This window comes from Callionymus lyra, chromosome 9 (genome assembly GCF_982586985.1).
Source record: "Callionymus lyra chromosome 9, fCalLyr1.hap1.1, whole genome shotgun sequence".
Lineage (NCBI taxonomy): Eukaryota > Metazoa > Chordata > Actinopteri > Syngnathiformes > Callionymidae > Callionymus > Callionymus lyra.
In genome coordinates this window covers 4,753,617-4,778,329 of record NC_141826.1, presented here as the reverse complement: position 1 = coordinate 4,778,329, position 24,713 = coordinate 4,753,617, and the positions used below count along the sequence as shown (strand labels likewise).

General features: G+C 39.3%; 1 protein-coding gene across 4 annotated transcripts in view; it reads left to right on the top strand.

Annotated features, from left to right (window-relative positions):
- LOC148071521 (teneurin-3) overlaps window positions 1–12,459 on the top strand; it is a 264,037-nt gene extending 251,578 nt beyond the window's left edge. For all 4 annotated transcript variants that reach the window (XM_087798802.1, XM_087798801.1, XM_087798800.1 and 1 more), the window contains 7 exons: window positions 648–1,528; window positions 2,491–2,666; window positions 3,249–3,484; window positions 4,594–4,890; window positions 7,963–9,574; window positions 10,247–10,377; window positions 10,843–12,459. In XM_087798802.1, coding sequence (XP_087654928.1) covers window positions 648–1,528; window positions 2,491–2,666; window positions 3,249–3,484; window positions 4,594–4,890; window positions 7,963–9,574; window positions 10,247–10,377; window positions 10,843–11,595 — 4,086 coding nt within the window. In that variant the 3' untranslated portion in view covers window positions 11,596–12,459. The remainder of the gene's footprint in view (window positions 1–647; window positions 1,529–2,490; window positions 2,667–3,248; window positions 3,485–4,593; window positions 4,891–7,962; window positions 9,575–10,246; window positions 10,378–10,842) is intronic.
- The last annotated feature ends 12,254 nt before the right edge of the window (window positions 12,460–24,713 follow it).

The following is a 24,713-nucleotide window of genomic DNA, read 5'->3' as shown; positions in this document are numbered from 1 at the left end:
CTGCCGTCTCCAACGTCACAACATTTAAGAACAGTGTATCCGTTGCCTTCTTCAACAGCCAGATCAATCTCTTTTAACCTTAAAGCTTGAGCATGATGTGGAAATTAACTGTTCAAAACAAACTTCAATCTTCCTTTCTTTTAATGCCTGTTGCCATTTAGTGTTTGGTGCACTAGTGTCTGTTCCAGAGACCATTATCTTACTTGTGCATTGTGCGTTGCCTTCCATCTGTCTGTTTTCCTTGCGTTTTTTGCTAAAGCACCTCCTGGAGATGCTTATATTTTTCTATACAAATATAGTTTAAATTTTCTGAATCATTGTATATGCTTTAAGAAATGACTTAATAAGACTAATAAGAAACATCATAAGACGTTTCTATTTGTTTAGGCTTTTCCTTGAATTTCTCGAACTCCTGTGTTGTTCTCAGTATTATCTTGATCTTTAAAGTATGTACTTTTTTGAGTATTGTTTTGATTGTTTAAGCGCTTTGTGACCCTGGTCTCGAAAAGCGCTATATAAATAAATATTACTTACTTACTTACTTACTTATTAATTGTGAAAATTGCTTACCTTTTAGACCAATCAAGTTTTCTTGTTTCATCTCTAAAAATATAAATAAAAGTTGACATGGATGATGTGTTCTGCAGGTCATTTTGGAATGGCCCACTGATCTGGCTGTCAGCCCCATGGACAACTCCCTCTACGTGCTGGACAATAACATTGTTCTGCGCATCACAGAAAATGGTCAAGTGAGCATTGCGGCCGGACGTCCAACCCACTGTCCGTTAGCTGGTCTGGAGCGCGGCGTTGCTGGTGGCCAAAGGGCGCAGTTGACACCACTGGAATCCGCTGTTTCCATCGCCGTTTCTTTCCATGGCGCCATCTACATTGCTGAGACAGATGAGAGGAAGATGAGTCGAATACGGAAGGTCTCTGTGGATGGCGAGATCACACATCTGGCAGGAACTCTGTCAGACTGCGACTGCAAAAACGACGCCAACTGCGATTGTTATCAGACGGGAGACGGCTACGCCAAAGACGCTAGACTGAATGCACCTTCCTCTCTGGTCGCAAGTCCAGACGGAACTCTTTACGTCGCGGACCTGGGCAACATCCGAATACGGTCAATATCCAGAAATGGTCCTACACTAACCTCTAATAGCGGGTACGAAGTGGCATCTCCAGATGCACAGGAACTCTACATGTTCGACAACAACGGTACTCACCAGCACACAGCAAGCCTTCTGACTGGCGACTTAAAGTACACGTTCAGCTACAGCACTGAGAACGATATCACAGCCATCACAGATAGCAGTGGCAACACCTTGAGAATCCGTAGAGACCCAAACCGATTGCCGGTACGCATAGTTGCCCCAGACAACCAGGTCATCTGGCTGACCATGGGCACCAACGGTGGACTGAAGACTCTCACAGCCCAGGGTCAAGAGCTGGTGCTCCTCACCTACCACGGTAACAATGGCTTGCTGGCCACAAAGACCTCAGAGATCGGCTGGACAACATTCTACGAGTAAGTAGCACACCAGCGGTTGAATGACTTCATTTTTACTTGACTTTTCCACTGAAGTAAAGCGACAGTAATTAATAAAGTTGTCTAAATCTTCGACCAACTCAATCTGACACTAATATTATTAATTGTCTTTATTTTCTAAAAGTACCTGGGGCCATAAGACTCAGAGGGGGTATTTTGGACTATTGTACACGTTTATGCATTAGACATCCTCACCTGCAAAGTGCTTTAGGGTATGAATTTAATTGAATCCTAATTATAAAATGTGCCTGGGTTCCATAAAATAGCCTACTTTGACTCCGATAACTTTGACAAAGGCAACTTCACTTTACTTTTGACATTACAGCAGATGTATCTGTTTCAAGCGTCTCTTTGATAGTTTTGCCTTTTAGTTTCCTTTGGCACATGACATGAGCTGCATATGTTTCATCACAATATCATTGTTAGTCTGAACTTTTTTTGATAGAAGGTTTTCAGAAATCATTATTAAAGCTACATATTAAACACATCTAGTTCTCAATATGGAGCCTAAGTATAAAAATGAAACAAAACATATTATTAGTTTCCCATTTCGTTCAACTGTATCACTCACGCCTCAGTGGGTGACTTCCTCAACTCCTCCCCCCTGTAATTTGCTGTCAAATCACATGTCATACAGAATGATTTCCTCACAATACTGATCAAAGCTGCGCATTCACAGGCAGTCTGACACATCGATTATCCAAATTGAATTCATTACTAGTTTGCTTTTAAAAAGTGTACCTGATTGCAGAGGAGATCCAATCAAATTGTACGATTGCAAGTTGACGTTTTTTCACTCACTGCAAATTGAATTCTGAAAAAAAATGTCATTTTAATTGCAATGAAGTCGATGGTCTTACTCAAGGATGAAAAACAGCATTTAATTGAATTCACTGTGGCCCTCATGCTTTTGTCATTTCATATTTCCATCTGTCAAACAGCTATGACGGTGAAGGACGGCTAATGAATGTGACGTTCCCCACCGGAATGGTGAATAACTTGTATGCAGACACATACAGTGCTCTTACTGTGGACATCGAAAGCTCACTGACAGAGGAGGAAATCAGCATCACCACCAATACATCCAGCATCCGCGCATTCTACACGCTGTCGCAAGGTAAGGCTTCAAACAACCACTTTCTCAGTGGTGATTCGTCTTTGTTTAAGGTGTCGTCGGGCCAATGTCCAGTCGTGGATCATTTCTGCGAGGAGTGTAAGAGTGACACGTATCCCCCATTACTCTCTTGTTTCAAATGTTGAAGAATTCCTCTCCATGAAGTCAGTCTCTCATGATGTAACCAAACCAGGTTAAGTGAGCATCTTAATGACTCCATGTCATATGTCTATGATGTAATAATGGGCTTCACTCCTCCTCAAGCCGGCTATAATCATACCCGCTTTGTTTATGCAACGAGTCCCGTTGAGGTGGAGACTTCCGGGATTGGTGACATGCAGTGACAAACCTTGATGCTTGACCAATCACAGCAGAGTGGTTGTGGTTATGGTAAACAAGAGGATAATTTAAAGAAATAGAGTTTCGCAATCAGACTTATAACCCCTGTTAAAGAAAGTTTTGTAAATATACATTTTGCTCATCCCCTCACCAAGAGTGTTTCAAGTTCTTGAGTTTGAAACATTTTGAGTCTCGTTCTCCTTTAGGCTTACGTGTTATAAATGATGACATTTTTGTAACCAACAGACCAATGTAAAAGCAGTTTTCAAGTCGGGTTCGACAACTCGCTGAGGATCACATACGCAAATGGGATGGACACCCATTACCAGACGGAGCCGCACATTCTGGCCGGCGCCGCCAACCCCACAGTGGCCAGGCGCAACATGAGCCTGCCGGGAGAGAGCGGGCAGAACCTGGTGGAGTGGCGCTTCCGCAAAGAACAAGCCAGAGGGAAAGTCATTGTCTTTGGGCGCAAGTTGAGGGTAAGTCTGACCAGGATGGAATAAATAACTCGTAGTAGTGATAGTCAGACTGATTTTATTAGAAAGGTATCCAAAAACAAAGTAAAATAGTGGAGAGACCGCCATCTGGTGGACCATCACTACTTTTCGAGGCATTTTTTAGACCTAAGTCTTATGGGAAAACCTTTGCTGCCAACAAGTGGCACTATTGTCAACTACAGCGAGTTAATGAGCGCACACGTGTCAGCTTAGTGTAGAAAATATGAATCTTTTTCTAAATTGAAAATAAAGTGGTTAAAGATGGAGATATAGAGCATGGTGTTGCTGGTGTCAAATACTGTGAGAAAAAATGGGAAAGTGATGTTTTCTTGTTGTTTTTTTACCACATACTGTTTAAGTAATCCATTAAATAAATGATTAGGCATTTCAACAATATTTGTTTGCTCGAGGGCAAAAAGAGATGTTAAATGTTTGATTGAATTTATTTGGGCAGTAGAGATCGATCTGTTGTTGCTGATTGATATAAACTGAATTTTTTAAATAAATAATTGAACACAAATGAATTCCCAACAAAGTTATAGTAACTAAAGTTACTTTTTGGTTTCTACTGATTTTTAAGACATCCCAGAAGTTTGTGAACTCAACACAGTGCATACTTTCTATTAAAATATAGAAGCTTAATTACAATAAAGACTTGCCAAAGTATTTCAGCGGTTGAATTCATGCATTAAATCCGCTTCCCGACATACAGTAAAAGGTCTCATTTAAATTCTTGTTCTGTTCCAGTCTCTTTGTGTCTCCAGTCCTTTATAAAAATGACTCCAACGTTCGTGATTTAAGATACTCGGCGAGGATGGTTAGGCTGCTATGCCTCAGTCATTTTTGTCTGTGAGGTGGAGATTTAAGTGTACCTGAACAATCGCCAGAGTGTCTCTCAGTTTAATGATCCTCATGAAGCCGACGTTAATCTCTCTGACAACTACAGCGGAAAAAGACCTGAACACAAGGACGGCTTTGAAGTCCAAATCGATGCCCTTCCTGACGCTCTCGTGTAGAAGGATTAGCTTCATTATTTTTAAGTGCTTTCCAATAATTATTGGCTAATTGTGCCGTTTTTTATCTTGGTACAGGTAAATGGACGCAACATTCTCTCGGTTGATTATGATCGCACCCTGCGGACCGAGAAGATTTACGACGACCACAGGAAGTTCCTATTAAAAATTATATATGACACAGCAGGCCACCCGGTGCTGTGGCTGCCCAGCAGTAAGCTGCTGCCGGTTAATGTGAGCAGAACCAGCAGCGGGCTCATCAGCGCCCTGCAGAGAGGTCCGACTACAGAGAGACTGGAGTATGACGGCCAAGGCCGACTGGTGTCCCGGGTGTTCGCTGACGGCAAGATTTGGAGCTACACCTACCTGGAGCAGGTGAGAGATTATAATCATCGTGGATGTATCACGAGGCACTGGTTCAGTCCAGTTCATGAGGTTGCGGGGTAAGTCACAGTGGTCAAGTGATGGAGCTGCAGACCTCTCATTTCTTTCATTTCATCTAATAACCCAAATTCAACCTGAGCGTGTAACAAGGGACCAAGTGCAAACGTAGCCTTACGCTTGTCCAAACCTTGAATGTAATACTTCATATCCAGAGCTAGAATATTAAAAGCAAAACTTCTTCAAAAAAGTGAACTTCTTTTGAGTCCAGCTCGCTGGCTGCGGTTCCAAACGCAGCTGAGATGTGTGTAACGTGTGTAGTAATAGCAGTGATAAAGTAAGTTAATCTAAAACATGAACATTCAGGGGTATCTAAGTTAAGAATATGGCTAGTAAGGAACATGCCCCATGCTTGCTGCTTTTCACTTCCACAATTGCTACCAATAAGCAGATCAATAATTGATTCTTAATGGCAAAAATAATCAAGCCAAAGGCTAAAAACAAAAATCATTTAAACCCTTATATACAAATATTCCTGTTAAAATACACCAAGCAAAGTATAGAAGGATTTTCTTGTTTTCCCTTCTATGTATCTCACTTCTCCGGTCATCTAGCTCACTCAAGATACTGGTTTTAAATTAACCTTTAGTTGGTCTTGGAACAGTGGGTCTGTAAAAAAAAAAAAAAGATTTTAATGTAGTGATTCTGTTTAGAGAGGAATATATTGTGTGACTGAGGACCAGTATATGGTCATATATCAAACATATATTTCGTTAAAATATGGACTAAAAAGCATTTAACTGTACAAAAGATAATAAAGCTAATTTACTATTATTAAAAACTAGTTATACTTTCAATGCAAAGTAGCTGGTGTTTTAGGCGACATAGGTAAAAGATACATATCATATTTTTATACTGTGTTTGTAAAGAATCAAGCTCTATTACGCACATAATGCAGTCAGTGTTAAACTCCTACTTCTGTCTGCAAATATAGATAAAAATTAATGGAACTTTATATAAAAGAAGGTTCGACACAAACAACAGAATAACAAGATATTGTTAAATAAATGTGGGGGGAAAAGTGTCCCAGCATCAGCCAGAGTCACCAGGTCACGGAGAAAAACGCGAGGATATGAAATATAAATAAGAGTTGTCGACAAAAAAAAATAAGAAGCTTTTTTTTTAATCGCACGCCGTCTTTCTGAAAAGTACAAAGTTCTCTTTCAATTCCTCAGCGTTCTCTCCCTCCCTGACATCTCATATTTAAATGATTACTCTTTAAATGTAATGGTCTGCATTGTCGGGACTGCACTAAGATGCAGCACTAAGACCTGGTCCAATGGTTGCGTGACCTGCAGAGACCATGTCAAGGCTCTGACAGAAGGAACACGAGTAGCTGAGGGAGCGCGGGGAGTGTGTCTGCGGATGACTGGGCATGACATTTTAACAGAGACGCTGGTAAACCTTTGCGAGACAGAATCCACTCCAAACTGCATTAACTGGGAGTTAATTAATCTGCTTCTCTGTGTGAGAACAGACTTCTGCCTTTTGAAGAAGAAGAGAACTAAAAAGTACTAGTTTGGTCCCAGTTCTGGGAGCGGAGCCAATGTGATGAGGCTTTTTAAAATGTGTCAGGAAACACAGAAGTAATATTTGAGGCGGTTGGCTCCAGAAAAATGTCAGGGGTTTTGATCCAGGCTTAACTGTTCACGCCTGGTTGATGTTTGCTTCACATTAAATAGCAAGATTTTCCTTGAAGCCAAAAACAGACGGATAAACAGTTAAAGGTTTAAATTGTCAGGAGTCTACAATGAGTCGAATTTTTCATCACAAATTAAAACGGCTTGCTTGATGTTGATTTAACCTTTAAGTCCTCAGATGTTGCAGGTGACAGCAACATGGGACCAGATTAAAAAATAACTTTTAGTATTAGCAGACTTAATGTCACTTCAACAGATAGTAAAAGGCGAAAAGTTAATATTCAACACTGTTCTAGCATTGCTAGCATACAATGGAAATGTTACATTAATACATATTGAATAATAGCTGTTGTTTAAATGTTTTTTAAATCCTTTTCTTTATACTGAAATATCTCTGAAGCAGACTTGAGGACACTGGAGTGTAAATATTAGACGTTTTAATAAATTGCTAAAGAAATGTACAGCATTTTTCTATTAAACTTTATTTATTTATTTAATTGCATAATATGTATTTATCTATAATAATTATTGTTTTTAGAATACAACTGAAATAAATTGCGGTCAAATAGAGGAACTGCTGACTTCATATTGTATTTTTTATATATTCAAACAATATTTCTTACTTGAAAGCTTATATTTTAATAATCAACTATCAAAATGTACTTTATTTGACAAATGTACAATAACATTGTTATGATCTGCTAGGAGTTGGTATAAGATTTTTGTGTTCATGTAAAATGTTGCGTTTTAGCTAACTTTGTAGGTAAAATGACTACAGAACAGGAAGTTATGTTAACTGATGCTACTTTATTTCAAGTCAATTTGGGTAAAGACTTCATTCGCAACATAAGGGACGTCAACCAGGAGCAGCAGAATTATCTTGAATGTTAGTTATCACGTGGACCGATTCAAGTTTACTTGTTTTGTGGAAAAGATATTGCGTTGTCTTTGCTGTTTTTTCCCAAAACAAGAGAAAAGCTGTTAGTTTGATGATGCTTATCTTCTAGTAAGCATGACTTTTGAACTGAAGGAAGACTATTAATGCATATATAAAATGTTAAAATACAAATAAACTATCGGTAAAATGTTGATATAAGTTTATTAATTACATAATAATAATTAATTAAAAGTAAATGATCAAATTATTTTTAGTATTGTGACTATCAACGGTAAAACTTTCATATTCCGTTGCAAATCAGTAAATTAAAAAATGTAAATAAAAAGTTGCATCTGTCATTAAACATTAACTGTCATCTGATTTAAAGGGCCCAGTGGTACGGAGGGAATTTAATTGGAAACCGTATTCACCTGTATTCACGGTTCAACCTTGTCTAATACATCATGCATGCATGTGTTCTTTTTGCAGTCCATGGTCCTTCTGCTTCACAGTCAACGCCAGTACATATTTGACTTCGACTCCCTGGAACGCCTGTCCGCCGTCACAATGCCAAGTGTGGCACGATACACAATGCAAACAGTCCGGTCTGTGGGCTACTACCGTAACTTGTACCACCCTCCAGAGAGCAATGCCTCAGTAGCGGTCGACTACAGTGAAGATGGTCTTCTGTTGAGAATAGCTCACCTCGGGACTGGACGCAGGATCCTATACCGATACCGCCGTCAGAACAAGCTCTCAGAGATCCTGTATGACAGCACCAGAGTCAGCTTCACGTATGATGAAACAGCTGGTGTCCTGAAGACGGTCAATCTGCAGAATGAAGGGTTCATTTGTTCCATACGTTATCGGCAGGTGGGTCCATTAGTGGACCGGCAGATTTTCCGCTTCAGCGAGGACGGAATGGTCAATGCAAGATTTGACTATACCTATGACAGCAGCCTACGGGTCACCAGCGTGCAAGGCGTCATAAATGAAACACCGCTTCCCATCGATCTTTACCAGTTTGATGACATCTCGGGCAAAATTGAGCAGTTTGGAAAATTTGGCGTGATATATTATGACATAAATCAAATCATATCTACTGCTGTCATGACCTACACCAAGCACTTCGATGCACATGGACGCATCAAGGAGATCCAATATGAGATATTCCGCTCACTAATGTACTGGATCACTTTCCAGTATGATGATGTGGGTCGGGTCACCAAGCGCGAGATCAAAATCGGACCCTTCGCAAACACCACCAAGTACAGCTACGAATATGACGTAGATGGTCAACTTCAGACGGTGTACCTGAACGAAAAGGTGATGTGGCGATACACCTACGACCTGAATGGAAACCTACACCTGCTGAATGCTGGCAACAGTGCCAGACTTCTACCCCTGCGCTATGACCTGAGAGACCGCATAACCCGTCTCGGAGATATCCAGTACCGAATGGATGAGGATGGTTTTCTCCGTCAACGAGGAGCTGAAATCTTTGAGTATAACTCGAAAGGACTATTAGTGCGAGTGTACAGCAAGAGCAGCGGCTGGACCATCCAGTACCGTTATGATGGTCTCGGTCGCAGAGTCTCCACCAAAACCAGCCTGGGACAACACCTGCAGTACTTCTACGCAGACCTGAGTTACCCTGCCCGGATTACCCACGTATATAACCATTCCAGCTCAGAGATCACCTCCTTCTACTACGACCTCCAAGGCCACCTGTTTGCGATGGAGATCAGCAGTGGGGAGGAGTTTTACATCGCCTGTGACAACACCGGCACACCTTTGGCTGTCTTCACTAGCAATGGTCTTCTGGTCAAACAGCTCCAGTACACGGCTTATGGCGAGGTCTACTTTGACTCGAACCCGGACTTTCAACTGGTGCTTGGGTTTCATGGAGGACTGTACGACCCTCTAACCAAGCTGCTTCACTTCGGGGAAAAAGATTACGACATAATGTCAGGCAGGTGGACCCTTCCAGATGTGTCCGCGTGGAAGACGGTGGGCAAAGAACCAGCTCCTTTTAACTTATACATGTTCCGGAACAACAATCCCATCAGCAAAGTCCATGAGGTCAGAGAATACGTTGCAGGTGAGACTTTTTTTTCCATTCTACCCTTTTTTTAAATAGAATGCACAAGTGAAGGCGGTAGATGTCTGAAGTCCACAGTGATGTGACACTGAGGCCGAACCAGATTGTTGTCGGATTGCTTCGAAATTTTGAAAAACTCAAACTAGAAATTAAATCTTCGGGGTTACAATGTGCAGTACGAGAAAGATCAAGGATAGAAGTCTGAATTCTTGGACTAGATAGATGGTACGTGTGAATAGACTTCTGTAATTGTTAAAGCAATTAAAGTTTATTTTAATTCATCAGCTATGTGAAGAGAGTTTTTCTATATACAAGTAAAGTAAGTTCAAGATTAAATCAATCTCTAAAGAAAATGTGGAAAATAATAATTGACCCTTTCAATGTCACTAAACATCATCATTAGCGAACAAGCAGTCTACTGTCAACGCTTTAATTAAATATAGCAACGTGTTCAAAGAGAATATAAGTTGTTTTTTTGCTAGAAGCAGCTGAACATCATGAAGGCTAACTTAGTGGTTGCATTTTCAATTCAGAGAGGATCCGTGACATCCATACTTTGGTCGGGATTTATGTTTTTGCCTATAGCTGCTGATAAACAAAATATGTTTTAACATGTTCTGTTATTCGTTAATTGGCTCAGTAAACTCTATTTTTTAAATTTGTGTTTTACAGATATCAACAGCTGGCTTGTTACCTTCGGCTTTCATCTGCACAACACTATCCCTGGTTTTCCAGTGCCAAAGTTTGACTTGAGCATGCCTTCTTACGAGTTAAGGAAGAGCCAATTGTGGGATGATCTGCCGGTGAGTTGACATTCATACAATTTTTTTTAATGTATTTCCAACCTGCGTGTAGTTGTTATGTAAATACTCTTTGTTTATCATCAGTAATTTGATGTCTTCTAATGGGATTTTTTTGCAATTCTACAGAATGACCTTTTTAATTGGGCAGATTTGCATAACATTGTTTAATAAAGGGTGTCATTTCTTTATCATACTGTTAAAATCTTTGACATTTAACAACTCACTGGCTTTCCATACAACACTGAGATGTAGTAAAGGTCCAGAGCCTTAGCACAAAACGTGTCACAGTTAAATTGTCTTGGAGGATTTATCAGTTCCTGGCCCCAGAACACAGCTTGAAAACACCATTATCTTAGCGGAGGATGAGCAACTCTTTGAAGCCGGGCAGTAGCTGTTTCTAAATGGCCTGGAGAGTCAGGTTCTGCCATGTTCAGGCGTTAACGTTTCACTGCACTTCTCCTACAGTCCATCTCTGGGGTCCAGCAGGAAGTTACCAGACAAGCACACTCTCTCCTGTCATTCGAGCGGCTGCCAGAGGTCCATCTCAGACGAGGTCGCAGAGGTGAAAAGTCTTGGCTGTGGTTCTCCGCGGCGATGTCTCCCATAGGGCGAGCGGTGATGTTCGCAATATACAAAGGCAGCATCCACACTCACACACTCAACGTGGCCAGTGAGGACTGCATCAAGGTTGCCACCATCCTCAACAACGCGTTTTACCTTGAAGACCTTCACTTTACGATTGAAGGACGAGACACGCACTACTTTGTCAAACCGGGCCTTCCGGACGCCGACCTTGCTGCCCTGCACCTCACCAGTGGACACAAGACCCTCGAGAACGGCGTCAATGTGACGGTTTCCCAGTCCACCACGGTCATGGACAGTCGTACTCGCCGCTTCGCCGACGTGGAGATCCGCGCCGGAGCCCTCGCTCTTCACATCCGGTATGGATCAACAGTGGATGAGGAGAAAGCGCGGGTCCTGGAACTAGCGCGACAGCGTGCACTGGCCGGTGCATGGGCCAGAGAACAGCAGCGGGTGCGTGACGGCGAAGAGGGAGTGCGTCCTTGGACAGAGGGCGAGAAGAGGCAGCTACTCAGTAGTGGGAAAGTCCTGGGCTATGACGGCTACTATGTTCTGTCCATCGAGCAGTACCCGGAATTAGCAGACAGTTCTAACAATATTCACTTTCTTCGGCAAAGTGAGATCGGTAAGAGGTAACGATTTGAGAGGTGCATTTTCTGCCAAAGAGACTTTGTTTTGGTAGAGACGTATATGGACACACAGTGATAAGCAGCTTTAATCGAGGTTGCTGACATGTACCATGAGTGTTGATGTGCTTTTGTTAACAAAAAAAAAAAGAGAAAAAAGAAAAGCCCGAAAACAATGACAGGGTCAAAAGCAATGCTGTGCATTGTGACCCTGGGACTACAGAGTAAATGTACAAGTACACCAAGCCTTAACATGGCAATTACAGGTCAATTCCTCTGTAGCACAAGACTCTGAGGCAGAGGAACTGTTGTGTTTGCGGACACCGTGAGCCTATTTAGGTGTTTTTCTTTCGTTCTTATGTTTTACTCAGCTTCTGACTGAACAGTACATGAGCAAAGGTAATGTTTACATTTTGCATATCTGCACTTCTATGGTACAGAGCTCACGAGGACAACCAAGTGTACTGAGCAGATGTGTGTTTTTAGGATGAAGTCATTCTGATGTTAGAGATATCCTCACCAAACAAACCACTACGTATGCCAGATTTAGCACTGTATACATCCAAATGTCTTTTTTTCTGTATGAGATGCTTTAAAACAAAACAAAAAAAAAGGTTTCCATGTTTAAATATCCAGTATTCATTGTGAGAATAAAGATTGTGAAAGAATGAAGAACTCTGTTCGGGGGTGAAAGACACTGACGTGTCTTTGATAGCACAGGGACACCATGTTTTGTAAATTATGAAAGAGTTTTATGGCTTTTTTTGGTTTGTTTTCTATTGAAACTGAATCAATGTCTGTACTAGTCAAATTACCAGTAATTTATGTTGTGTTTCTACATAACAAATAAAGTCCAGCTGATTGATTGATTTAATTCTGCTGCATTTATTTCAGAAACGTTCTTCTATGGTCCTGATATTGCCCAAGCTCTTCATTTTATTTTTACTTTATTACTTAGCATTCCCTTCACACTCTTGTTGAAAAAAAATCAAAATGTCTGAGATGAAATTTATCATTCTAGTCACATGTCAGACACACAATATTGGAAAAACATGTTCAATAAAGCCACAGATTACCTGCCGCGCCACCAGCGTGGCTTCAGGACAGAGGACGAGAAGGCGGTAAAGAAAGGGAGGTCAACATATAGCATGCACAAAATCACCAAACTAACTATTGTTTAGGGTCAAAACAGGAAGTTGGGTTTCAGTTTTAAAATGGTTCTTTATGATTAGTTCAAATAATCAAATAACCTGGAGTCAAAGATATGCCTTTGGGATCTTGTGCATGACATTATTAAAAAAGAACATAATAATAATAGATATTATTGGCAACAGGTAAATCAAATCACTTTCAAATATAAAGTCAGTTATCATTTAATTACAATAAAGTTCTAAAAGTGTAGTTGGGATTGCAATTCAACAGTAGAACTTCAATGGACACTCGTCCAGGAACCATATACAGCCGATCCAGGTCTAATCAGCATCTGATGTTTCTAAGAAATAGCTGCGCTTCATCAAGAGAAACCTGGGGTTAGTTGAGGAAAAACATCCTAGTGAATAGGTTTGAACAACGGCAGGTTGTTGCCACGGTAACTGAATCAATGTAATACTGAACCTGCTTAGCCAATCTGTGTAAGACGGATATATGTATTACAACTAACGTTGTCCTTAATATCTCTATACCCTTCTCCTCCTTTTCTCTATTAAGTAGGCAGCATCTACATTCATTTGTTATTTATTGTTTTTAAAAGCCACCCCTGCATGACCTAGGGAAGTTATATCAGTTAAAGCCTGACAGTGGAACGAGGCGAGCCTGAAAAAACAAACAGAGACTGACAACACAGTATCTACCCATGTGAAGCTCATAACAATGTGCATCCTGAAATTGCATAATATAACATATCCAAGTAGGATTACCTTATCTTCCACATGATTGGTCTTGGATGCAACTGTGGCTTGAGACACCATAGTCTAAAACCAGTAACAGCAGAGCTGCCCTTTGGCATAGAACTTTAGGTTGATCCATACACATGCAAGTTTGCCTCATAAAGAATTAATTAATGTGCTGAATTCAACTTCTGTCTTTCTGCCACTACGTAGGCCCAAACAACATCCACAGTCTCTTCAGTATAATTAGGTAGTTACAGTTTCAAAAATCAAAACGGTGTCACAAACATAAATCATGACATTGGTGCGGCACCAACTGAGAAGGTGTAAGTTCAACAATTACATTAGCATCACAATATCCACAGCAGCTGTGTTCAGGAGCCCATGTCCTCAAAGAGCAATTAATGTATTGATTTAAGCTCTCTTTAAAGTAATACGGTACTTATCAGTATGTGGCTGTTTGGACGAAACTCTTTTTGACTTATTGGCATAAGAAAGCACATAAGTTTCGCACATCGAAAGCGCTTGTTTCGCGGTGACCAAACTTTGTTCACCCAAAACAGGCCCACTCTGCTGTGATTGGTCACAAGTTGGGTTTTTCACATTAGTTGCCCTTTAAATTAGAACTTATCAATCGATCAATGAAACAACAATGAAGCAACGACAGAGAACATCACATCCTCTCTATGATGACCGCCTCTGTTTTTTCTACGATATCAAAGTGGAAAGTCGTCGCCTGAAGGATCCACTAGATAACAAGCGTTTACACGGGATGATGTATCTATAACATGAAGTCAACTGTTATTTCCACTAAATTTAATGTTTATTGGGCATAATGCCTTTTGACCTGCCTTCCAGTCTGATACATATTTCATCAACACAAATATTTCATGAAGCCATCTCACACAAACACGGTTACAGTGGCACGAAATATAGCTCACATGTTCTCAACTGGATAGAAACAATTCCAGGTGTCAATTTAGAGTGTTGTTTGACGATGGAGGGAAAACTGATATTGAATTGTTTGTGAAATAAATAATACATATAAAACAGGATGTGATGACAGCATGACTTTGGGAAATAAACCCTCTGGTGTTGTTGGTTATTCATGACCTCACTCTTCCCAAATATATCAAAAAGTGTCATGCATATTTAAAACACATTCTCTGTGCGCCCATGCAGAAACTGTTGCACTTCCATTTACAAAGTCAGCTGAGCCGACCAAACTACCTCCAGGTTACCCCCTGCAGTGAGGAAGAGGTACTGCTGTTTCATTAAATGTAAATGACGTACATGTTGAGGGAGCGGAAGAATATGGAAAGCCAACCTGCAACCTTCTCGCTTTAAGGCGTTTCTGATAACCACTGCGCCAACGTGTGCACAAAGTGGAAACTACTTAAGTTTGAAGGACGTTCTACTCATTACCTATTTTGTTAAAGAAAATTAAATTGACGGCTATTCATTCCAGCAGCCAGTACAAGAAACAGAACAGAATTATCAATATTAGTTCTACATTTATAATCGATTTTTTCTTTATTTATATGTTTAATCTGAGATGAAGCGATCTAACTTAATTGTAATGAAGAGCAGGACATGACAAAAAAATGCTTTGAATCCTTCGGCTTATAAAATGATGCAGCTAATCTATAGATAAGGTTAAAAGTTACAAACTCCAACAGTAAGCTCAAGAGTGAGTTGGTGAAGTGGAAAAGATAATGCGCAGAGGTGAGATAAAGGTTTCCTGAACAAGAGGTGGGGCTGATGTAGGGAAAGTCGGATGCCCACTGTCTCAAGAAGAAGATAATAGTTGGATGTTTAATGCGGTGTTACTATCACTACAAGCACTGTACCATCGTTCTAGTCTTCATGGGCACTTCACTGGCAATACCTTGGTCTCCCGGATTTCATTCTTCGGGGGGAACCTTAAAGACAGTGTGCACAGATGTGGACACAGGACCATCATGGAACTCATGAAAGCCATCAGGGTGTAGATCAGAGCCATTCCAAAGTAAGTTTGTACTGTTGTTGTTGTTGTCTAATGTTGAAGCTAAAATACAAGATGGTCATTACAGACAAGCAGTATGGAGGTACAGTATATGGATGAAGATTACCCTGAAAATAATCTCAATCCTTAGATTTAAGGGTGAGTAGATAATTAGTGAAGTTTGAATTTTGGGTGAACTATCATTTTAAAGTAATTGGATCACACTTTTTTGTTTACATGTCCCGACTATCCCAAACAACGATTCACTTACTCAACAGCAATAGTGCAAGATTGTTTTATGACTCAAGTAAAACAATCTACTTTAAGTAGACCCCCCTACACCGGCATGTAAACTGTTGTTTGCCAAAGCCTTGCAAAGTTCTCGATGACGCAGTGCGCAGCTCTGAAAACAAACCCTTCATATGAAAGCCATTTCTTTTTCATGACATACTTCAAACGGCATTTTAAATCAAATGGGAGCAGCATATTCTCTGCTCAGAGTTTGTTTCATGCCATTGTTTTTGACCTCCTCTCCGCCGCGCCGGCATCCTACAAATTCTTTATAAGGTCTTAGAAATTAGACAGGAAGAGAGAAAACGTTTGATGATATATAGAGCTCAACAAAGCTGCAGTCGACACACGCGTCTTCCAAAGTTCCCGTCCAAATCCTTCAGAGCTCTTCAACAGCAGCCCCTTTCCTAAAACGTCTCATTATTACAGTTCTGTTTTTTTATCATTCTTTTAGACTGAATTACAACAGACAGTGTAATAAAAGCACAGTTGTTTTTATATACCTACTCTAAGACTCTCTAAACCGCTGCTATGCCCTTTAGACTTAAACACATGAAATATTCAAATCGTTCATGCTCTTAAACTTGTGCTCCCTTGTGACGGAAAGTGCATATAGTTCAGAAAAGCATCATGTCACATAAGAAGTGCTCTCATTACATCAGAAGCCATCACTCTTCTCTCTCACACAACACACAGTTGTTCCCGCCGCTGCTCGACCTGAAGCCATCACTTCTCTTAACATACAAGACCTGGTCAGAGGGAAAAAAAAGTACTTCCTTCCCTGGACAAAACCAAGTTAATTTAAGGGGACATCAAATGGAATTGATAAGGCAGCGATATTAATACGACGCGGTCGCCGCAGTATCACACAGCGACTGCAGTGGTTGGAGCCAGAGCCGCAGCAGTGCAGCGAGGCTTCAAAGTCTGATAAAAGAGACGGAGCGACTTTGCTCCCACATCAAACATGAACACAAGCATCATGCAATCACACATTAGAGGGTTTCACAATTCAGCCGGGACACATAACCGAGCAGAAGACGCAGAGACACAGTCTGAGATACAGGGTTGCAGGATGTTAGGAAAGCATGCAAGAGAGTGGGATTTCAAGCAAGACACATGATAAACACACGTCGATTCTTTGAATTAACATTTGCTTTCGTAAATAAAACAAAATAATGGTTTAATAAAAAAAATGAACTAGCAGACAATGATTTTCACCAGCTGGTCCCAGGGGTACCACAAGGCTGTCCACTTGGTCCCATGCTACAGTTCCTTTCTAGAGAGACTATGAGCCTTTAAGTTCAACCAGAAAGTCATGTTTTGATTGAATATTTCAGTCAATACAAAAAGTTGATTCAATAAAAAATGTATCTATCCATGTTGAGAATTTTAAAGAAGTTTACAACAATACAAAAAGTGTGAAAGTTATGAGTGATTCAAATTAAAATGGATAATCAACAGTTGATTTGCTTTGCTCGCTTTTCAAACCCAGCTTCAAAGCAAAAATAGTAGGAGGAAAAAAAAAGTTACAATTATAAATCTGTTTAAACACATCAAACGAGCTGATTGGATTATCATGAACAGTCGCCAGATTGAGTTTTCTAACAAGCTTCAAGTAAATAAAACATCAAGAGCTGATTGCATCTCACGGGACATCAAGTGAATCAATTCTTCTATTTATTCCTATTATATCATTATGATGCACCCAGAAGAAATGTCATGGTTAATGTAATGTTTTTTTTAGTGATTTGTTTATTGTTCACTGTTCATGTTACTGTCATCACGGTTGCTAATAATTCCTCCATGTTCTTCTTTTTGTCCCATCATCCTACTCCTAATTCTTGCGACAACCACGCCTAATATTTTCAAACATAATATAATTATTTCACCAGGAATATAAACTTGTGCTTCTATCTCTTTATGCTTTCTGGAAGCATTTGTTCTTCACATCAATCAGCCAGATGGTTTATTTTCTTTTTGTCAGCTACGTTTATTAAGGCTGCCTGTCTTTTATCTCCTTGTATGCTTGGATCGAGACATCCCAGAATAAAGTACCTTCTTTATCGTCCGTCAAAGAGTTGTTGTTAACAACATAACAGACAGTATTGTATTGTTTGCAGCTGTACTTAAGACGTGAAGCTGTTGTGTAGTTGTGTGAGCAGGTTGTCTATTGTCACCAATAACAGACCAGAGATCCTATAAGAGACCCTTTTGTGTATGTTCCCATTTTTCATGAGCTGAAAACGTTGTTCTTTATACACAACGTACCAGTTTCTCTCGAGCATTTTGAACCAATCTTTCTGTGTTAGTGAGCGTTTCTCCCAGAGAATCCGTCTCACCTCGCAGGTGTGGAGTATCAAGATGCTGATTAGACAGCGTGAGCGTCGCTCAGGTGTACCTTGTAACTTCCAACTTCTGTGGCTTCATGCTGTGCGATCAGACTGAACGTTTCCGATTAGACTTCTATTGTGGCCAGCCGATGGCACACCTGTGCAACATCCACGCTCCGTGATCAACAACTCGATATGTTACACCCGAGTAGTCCCTCAGGAGTGAAGAAGCTCACAAACAACTACTGAGAGAAATATGTCTTTTATCCATTTGGACCATTTTTAAATATTTCAGTTCATCTTGTTAAAAATTGGAGCCAGTATAATATAATGGGGTTTTCTTCCAGTGTATTTGTTTGTTAGAAATGAAAATTAAAAAATGAAATGAATTAGTCGGCTCCTCCAACTCAAGCATATTTTCCTGGTACTCAAATTTGGAGGGAAAATTGAAGCATTAGCATTGCAAACAAAGATACTCAAAATAATACATGTTTAGTTGTAGAATGGAATTAGCAACATACTTTTCAATTATTTTATAAGTGCAGTTGCCAATTACTTCAACTTACCATTTCAAGGCAGACCACAAAAGCTTCTCAATAAAAGCTCCTAATACTTGCAATGCCTCTGGGTCAAGGTGACCCGGTGGTCGTAAACAAATGTGAACGCTTCTGCGTATTTATTTTTTGAAGCCAGAGAGGTCGTTCACCTTGACAGCGAGGCCACACAAGAGTAAACATAACAAAAACACAGCATGTTCAAACCATCTTCCATATTGGATTGTAAAAAAAATACCTTTTGAGGAATTGTTTTTTTCATTCCTTCTATTTTCCCAAGCTTAAAAATGTAAGCGAAGGTTTCTCTTTTGTTGGCATTTAATGGTGTAATCAAAACACTAACTTGTATTAAATGAAACATGCATCTGTGATGATCACTTGCTCTTCACAGCACACAGGCAAACAATATGACACATCACTGATCTGATCCAGCCTTACACCCCAGCTCGGTCTCTGAGGTCTGTGGATCAGAATCTACTTATGGTTCCACGCACACGGCTCAGGACCAGAGGAGAGAAATCTTTTCAGGCTGTTGCTCCTAAGCTTTGGAACAATCTTCCTCTCTCTTTGCGCTTGATGGAGTCTACTGACTCCTTTAAGAAACATCTTAAGACGTTTCTATTTGTGCAGGCTTTTCCTTGAATTTCTCGAACTCCTGTGTTGTTCTCTGTGTTGTCTTGATCTTTGAAGTATGTACTGTTTTGAGTATTGTTTTGATTGTTAAAGCGCTTTGTGACCCTGGTCTCGAAAAGCGCTATATAAATATATATTACTTACTTACTTACTTACAGTTCCTTTCAATCCTCTGCACACATTATGAAACCTCAGTTCATAGTCAGGTCAAGGATGTTTTGTTTTTTTTTCATTTTATTTATTTATTACTTTACTGTCTGCTACAGAACAAAAGGGGGGCAATACCTTCCAAGAAGATATTTTTTTTATTTCATCTCACCAGAAGTCTATTTTATGAAAATGTTACGTTATAAGTTTTCACAAAGATGTATAGTAGGTAAGAAAGTTAGATTATTTGTTACACGCCTTTCTAGACCAGGGTCACGAAGCCCTTTTATCAATCAAAAACAATACACAGTTAAAATATATACTTTAAAAGGCCAAGACACATAAGACAGACACAGGAGTCCCAGAAAATCAGGGAAAAGCCTGAACAAATAAAATTGTCTTAAGATGTTTCTTGAAGGAGTCAGTAGATCATCAAACACAGAGAGAGAGGAAGCTCGTTCCAAAGCTTAGGAGCAACAGCCTGGAAGGATTTCTCTACTCTGTTCCGGAAGCGTGTTCAGGAACCATCAGTAGATTCTGAACCACAGACCTCAGAGCCCCAACCTGGGGTGTAAGGCTGGATCAGATCAGTGATGTAAGGAGCATCCTGACCATGAATAGCTCTGAACGTAAGATCCAGGATTTTAAAATTAATCATGAAAGAAACTGGCAGCCAGTAAAGAGTTTTAAGGATTGGGAAAATGTGAGTTCTTCTACTTGAGCGGGTCAGAATTCTTGCTGCAGAGTTTTGTATCAACTGCAGGCGAGACAGCTACTTCTTGTTTAGACACGAAAATAAACTGTTACAATAGTCTAAACCAGAAGACACAAACGCATGGATTACAAACTCAAGATCGTGTTGTGACATCATTTTCCTAAATTTAGAGATTTTTAACAGTTGAAAGAAACAGTTTCTGGTCAGTTTTCTGCAGTGTTGAACTAGAGACATGTCTTTGTCAAATACAACACCCAGGTTTCTCAGGCTCAGTTTGACAGACTGACCTAAGTCACCCAAGTATTGACTCAACCCTGGAACCTTATCATCAGAAGCAATCACCAGAGTTTCAGTTTTAATATATTATATTATAATATATATATACAATCCAGAAATTCTGTAAGTATTAATTCCTGCTTCATTGCCATTCTACAATCTCTGAAGGTAATGACATCCAACTTAAAAAACATCATTCAATTGAATCAACATATTTTTTCCAAGTTGGTTTTGTCCAATATTGAACGTACACAGGGTGAAAAGGTGATTTTGCATTGAAGATCGAAATCGAAGGAGGAAATGGCCAATTAAAAGAGCCCACCAGGGTTCAAGGACTCATGCGTAAGAGAATGACGAGGGGCCGATGGACATAGAAATGCGTTGAAAAACAAGCAGTATTCCCTCATCTCTGAATTAGTGACTCACTGAGACCTTGAAGATAACGTCCTGTGACACGTGTTCTTACTACGTTAAAGGTTGGACAAGCTGCACTGATGGGCGGGAGTAGAGCACACACCCCCTACTCTCTGACCATCTGACCAGCAGTGGCCGAGGTTAAAAAGGATCAGATTTATCTTATCTATTGAAGTTTTATCCTTCACCTACTAACATTTTGCCAGAAGTCAGTGTATTGTGTTGGTTAAAGTTGCATATACATTTATTTATAATAGAAATAACTATCAATTTGGTAAAAAAAAAAAAATCAGTAGCCAGCTAGAAATGCATTGATAGTGTCTTCATAGAATCTTACGCTTGAATGAAATCTGTAAAAACACAATATAATCTGTTATTGTGTGAAGAAACATTTCTTACAGCTTATTCTAAATATATATTATGAACTGAATACAAAATAAGAATAAAACAGAAGATAGAAAATAAGACAAAATACTGCCATTGCTTGTTAGTTTTGGTCAAAACAACCTGCTCTTTGTGTATATTAATCTCAACTATTGCTTTGTATGTGATAGACGTCCTTGTAAAAGTTGTCACGTTCATGTTGTCGATTGGTCGGCCCACAACCTTGTGAAGTCACTTATTTACTCGTTTGCTAAACCCACAAAAACAACCTGATGTCCAAACACAGTGTTTCCCGTCAAAAAAATAATGTTTTGTCACATTAGACTTTAGACTTTCTTTTATTGTCATTGCACAGAAAACACAGCAGTGAAACTGGCAACAGAATTTCATTAAGCAGTGAGATGTATAAAATTGACAAGCATTGAGAAATCGAGCTCACAAAGTGAGGTCATGGGCCTAAAGTGTTAAACTGCAACAGACTATGTGACCTTGATTTATATTTGTATCAATCCTTTTTATTTTTGTTACGTTTATGATCCAATCAATAAGAAGCAGGGACAGCTAGTACACTCAGAAAACACACTTTTGAAACACAAATTAAACTTTAACTAGACTGCAAATATTAGCAAATATTTCGAGAAGGTTCCAGGTAATTCTGGGTAAAGAGAGGCAGCTTTGCGTGATCAGGACTGTTGATAGATAGTTGGGGAGCTAACTGATTTAAGTTGAATATGAAAATATTTATCTAAAAAACGGGGGAAAAGAAGGACAATTTATGTTCGTATTGCGAAAAAAGGTATAGTTCAACATAATGAACAAGTAATTCACCTGAAATGTAGGCTTATCTATGCTGAATTTTAGGTGTGAAATGATTCAGTCTATTTTCCAAAACATTTTGAAGCAATCCGAATTTCTCATAATAGAATTGGAGATTGTCCTGGTAGAATTCAAATCTCTACTAGGAGAATCTGGAATTCTGGAATTCCAATCTCAACTAGTAGATTCCAGTCTCTACTGTGACATATATATCCGTGTAATATGGTTAAATAAATAGGTGAAAAAATAGTTAAATTGGTTATGAAACTTACTTTTCTGTTTTTGTTTTTCCTATGGCAAACAATCCCCAAAAAGAACAGAATTTACCTGAATTGTTTAAGTTTGTTGCTTTTATTCGTATCTGTTGACATTGTCAGCGTGTGCCGGAAAAGTCATGCTGTTGTCAGTTATCATGTAAATCATTGAGAGAGTGAGTAAAGAAACCCACCCAGTTTTTCACATAAACACGTCCCATTTTAACCGATACTAATATGGTCACTGATATTGAGAGCACAAGCAATTGAGTCCGACATCAAAAGACAAGGGACTCAAATATATAATAGAAACACAATATCATGTGATTGTGTGCAAAAATATGAAAGTCCCAAAACAAACTATGTGGGAATTAATTAGCCATTTTTAATTCATTTGCAAAGCTCTTTATAGTCTTAGTCCTCGTTACTTTCCACGATTGCTCTTGCAAAATCAGCCCCCTCTGACCACTCACTCCTCAGCAGGTGGTCTTTTAATCATTCCAAGTGTGAGAACCTATCGAGAGGCATCTTTCACGGATCATGGCCCATTACTGTGAGAGAGAGTGCAGAGTGGGTTTTTACTTTTAAATGCAAATTTAACCTCTGTGTTTTTGCCTTAATTATTCCTAACATATTCATACAATACCTCATATTTTGTTTACCGCCTTTGATGTTTCTAATGCAATTTTGAGAACAACCAGTTTGCTTGTCCCAGTTTTCTTTAGTAATCCACTAACAGGATGCATTGTTGATACCAGTGGCACTTCATCAACCCCTCAGTGGCTCCTTGTTGCTTTGATGTAATCTTAGAAACAAAACAAAACTAGTCATTTTTCATATTCTATTCTCCGCTTGGAGACCAACTCTATCAACTAGAATTTAAATTAAAAACCCAAATTAATTGCAGACACATACACTAAGTCATTTGAAAATAATAGATGTACAATATACAATAAAAACAGTATTTGCTCCCTTATTCAGTTATCTATTCATCCATTTCAGGCTCTCCCAAGAAATCTCATCCAGCTCCTCTTGGACAATGCCAAGGCCTTCAAACTGAGAAGAAACTTAGTCGCTCCAATGTTTCCAAGGTCTGTCCGAGGGCCATCCCCCCCAAGAGTATTTCACCAAGGAAGAATCCATTAGATGTCATCTTTACCAGATTGTATTTGACATCATCGTGGAAAATATTGTCAAAACAGCAGCTCCAGAAAGAAATTATAAGCCTAAAGAGACATTGCTTTTACAATGAATATGTAGCAAACTGTGTTTCAGTTTGTCACTAGGGATGGGTATCATTTAGTTTTTATTTGACACAAATGCCAAAAAATACTTTGATGAAGCTTGTACTAAAATGGTGCCAGAAGAGTGCATAACAAATGGGGGGAAACAATTCCAAAACTGTTTTATAATCAGCATGTTTTTGTGTTGTTACCTACAGTTAAGTTCTGTCCGTATCATTTTGGGCAATAATTGTTTGTGTTGCGTGTAGAGAGAGTGGATGCTTTTAAGCACTAATATTGAACCCCTCTAATAATAATGTGATATTTAGCCTATATACATGTTGAACCTGTAATGTATTAACCAAACAGAAATAAAGGACGTTCCAAGTAAACCGATTTGCAGTCTCAGTTTTATCCATTTACAGAACGGGAAACAAGAGCGACACAATGTTTTTTCTAACTTTTATATATACCCCTTAGCTTATCTATATGAATGGACTACGTGACAGACTTGAAGTTTACCCTTGCTGCACGAGTGCATTAAAACAAACATGACCCTGAGGCCAGTTCATCTGTTTACCTTCCCTGGGGTAACAATCTATCTCGTGTGACTGACAATCTACCTCGCGTGACTGACAATGTACACCAAGTACAACGTTGAACTTGAAAGTTTTGGAATTGTTTCACCCCATTCGTTATGCACTCTTCCGGCACCATTTTAGTACAAGCTTCATCAAAGTATTTTTTGGCATTTGTGTCAAATAAAAACTAAATGATACCCATCCCTAGTGACAAACTGAAACACAATAACCTAAACTAAAAGCAATAACCACAGCACCTGTTGTAATTAGAGCACTAAAGTGCTAAAGATTTATTAAACAGTTACTAATGGACTGGAAAAAACAGTTACGCATATTGAGTCACATATTGTTCATATTGAACAAGTACAACGTTGAACTGCTTGACACACTATAGTGTATGCATGTGTGTGCATCTCATCAAGGATGTCTTGTGAGTGCAAAACGACTCCCATAACAGCCTCCAGGTATTTTTAAATAACTAAACATTTAAAGTGTATTTGATATTAGAACTTGTAGCACATCAATCTGCATCCGTTAAAAAAAAAAAAAACTGATGAAAATAAATTATAATAATGTTTTATTCATTTAAACAACCCTTTTTGTAAAAAGTACATGTACTGACCATACTTATCTTCCATCC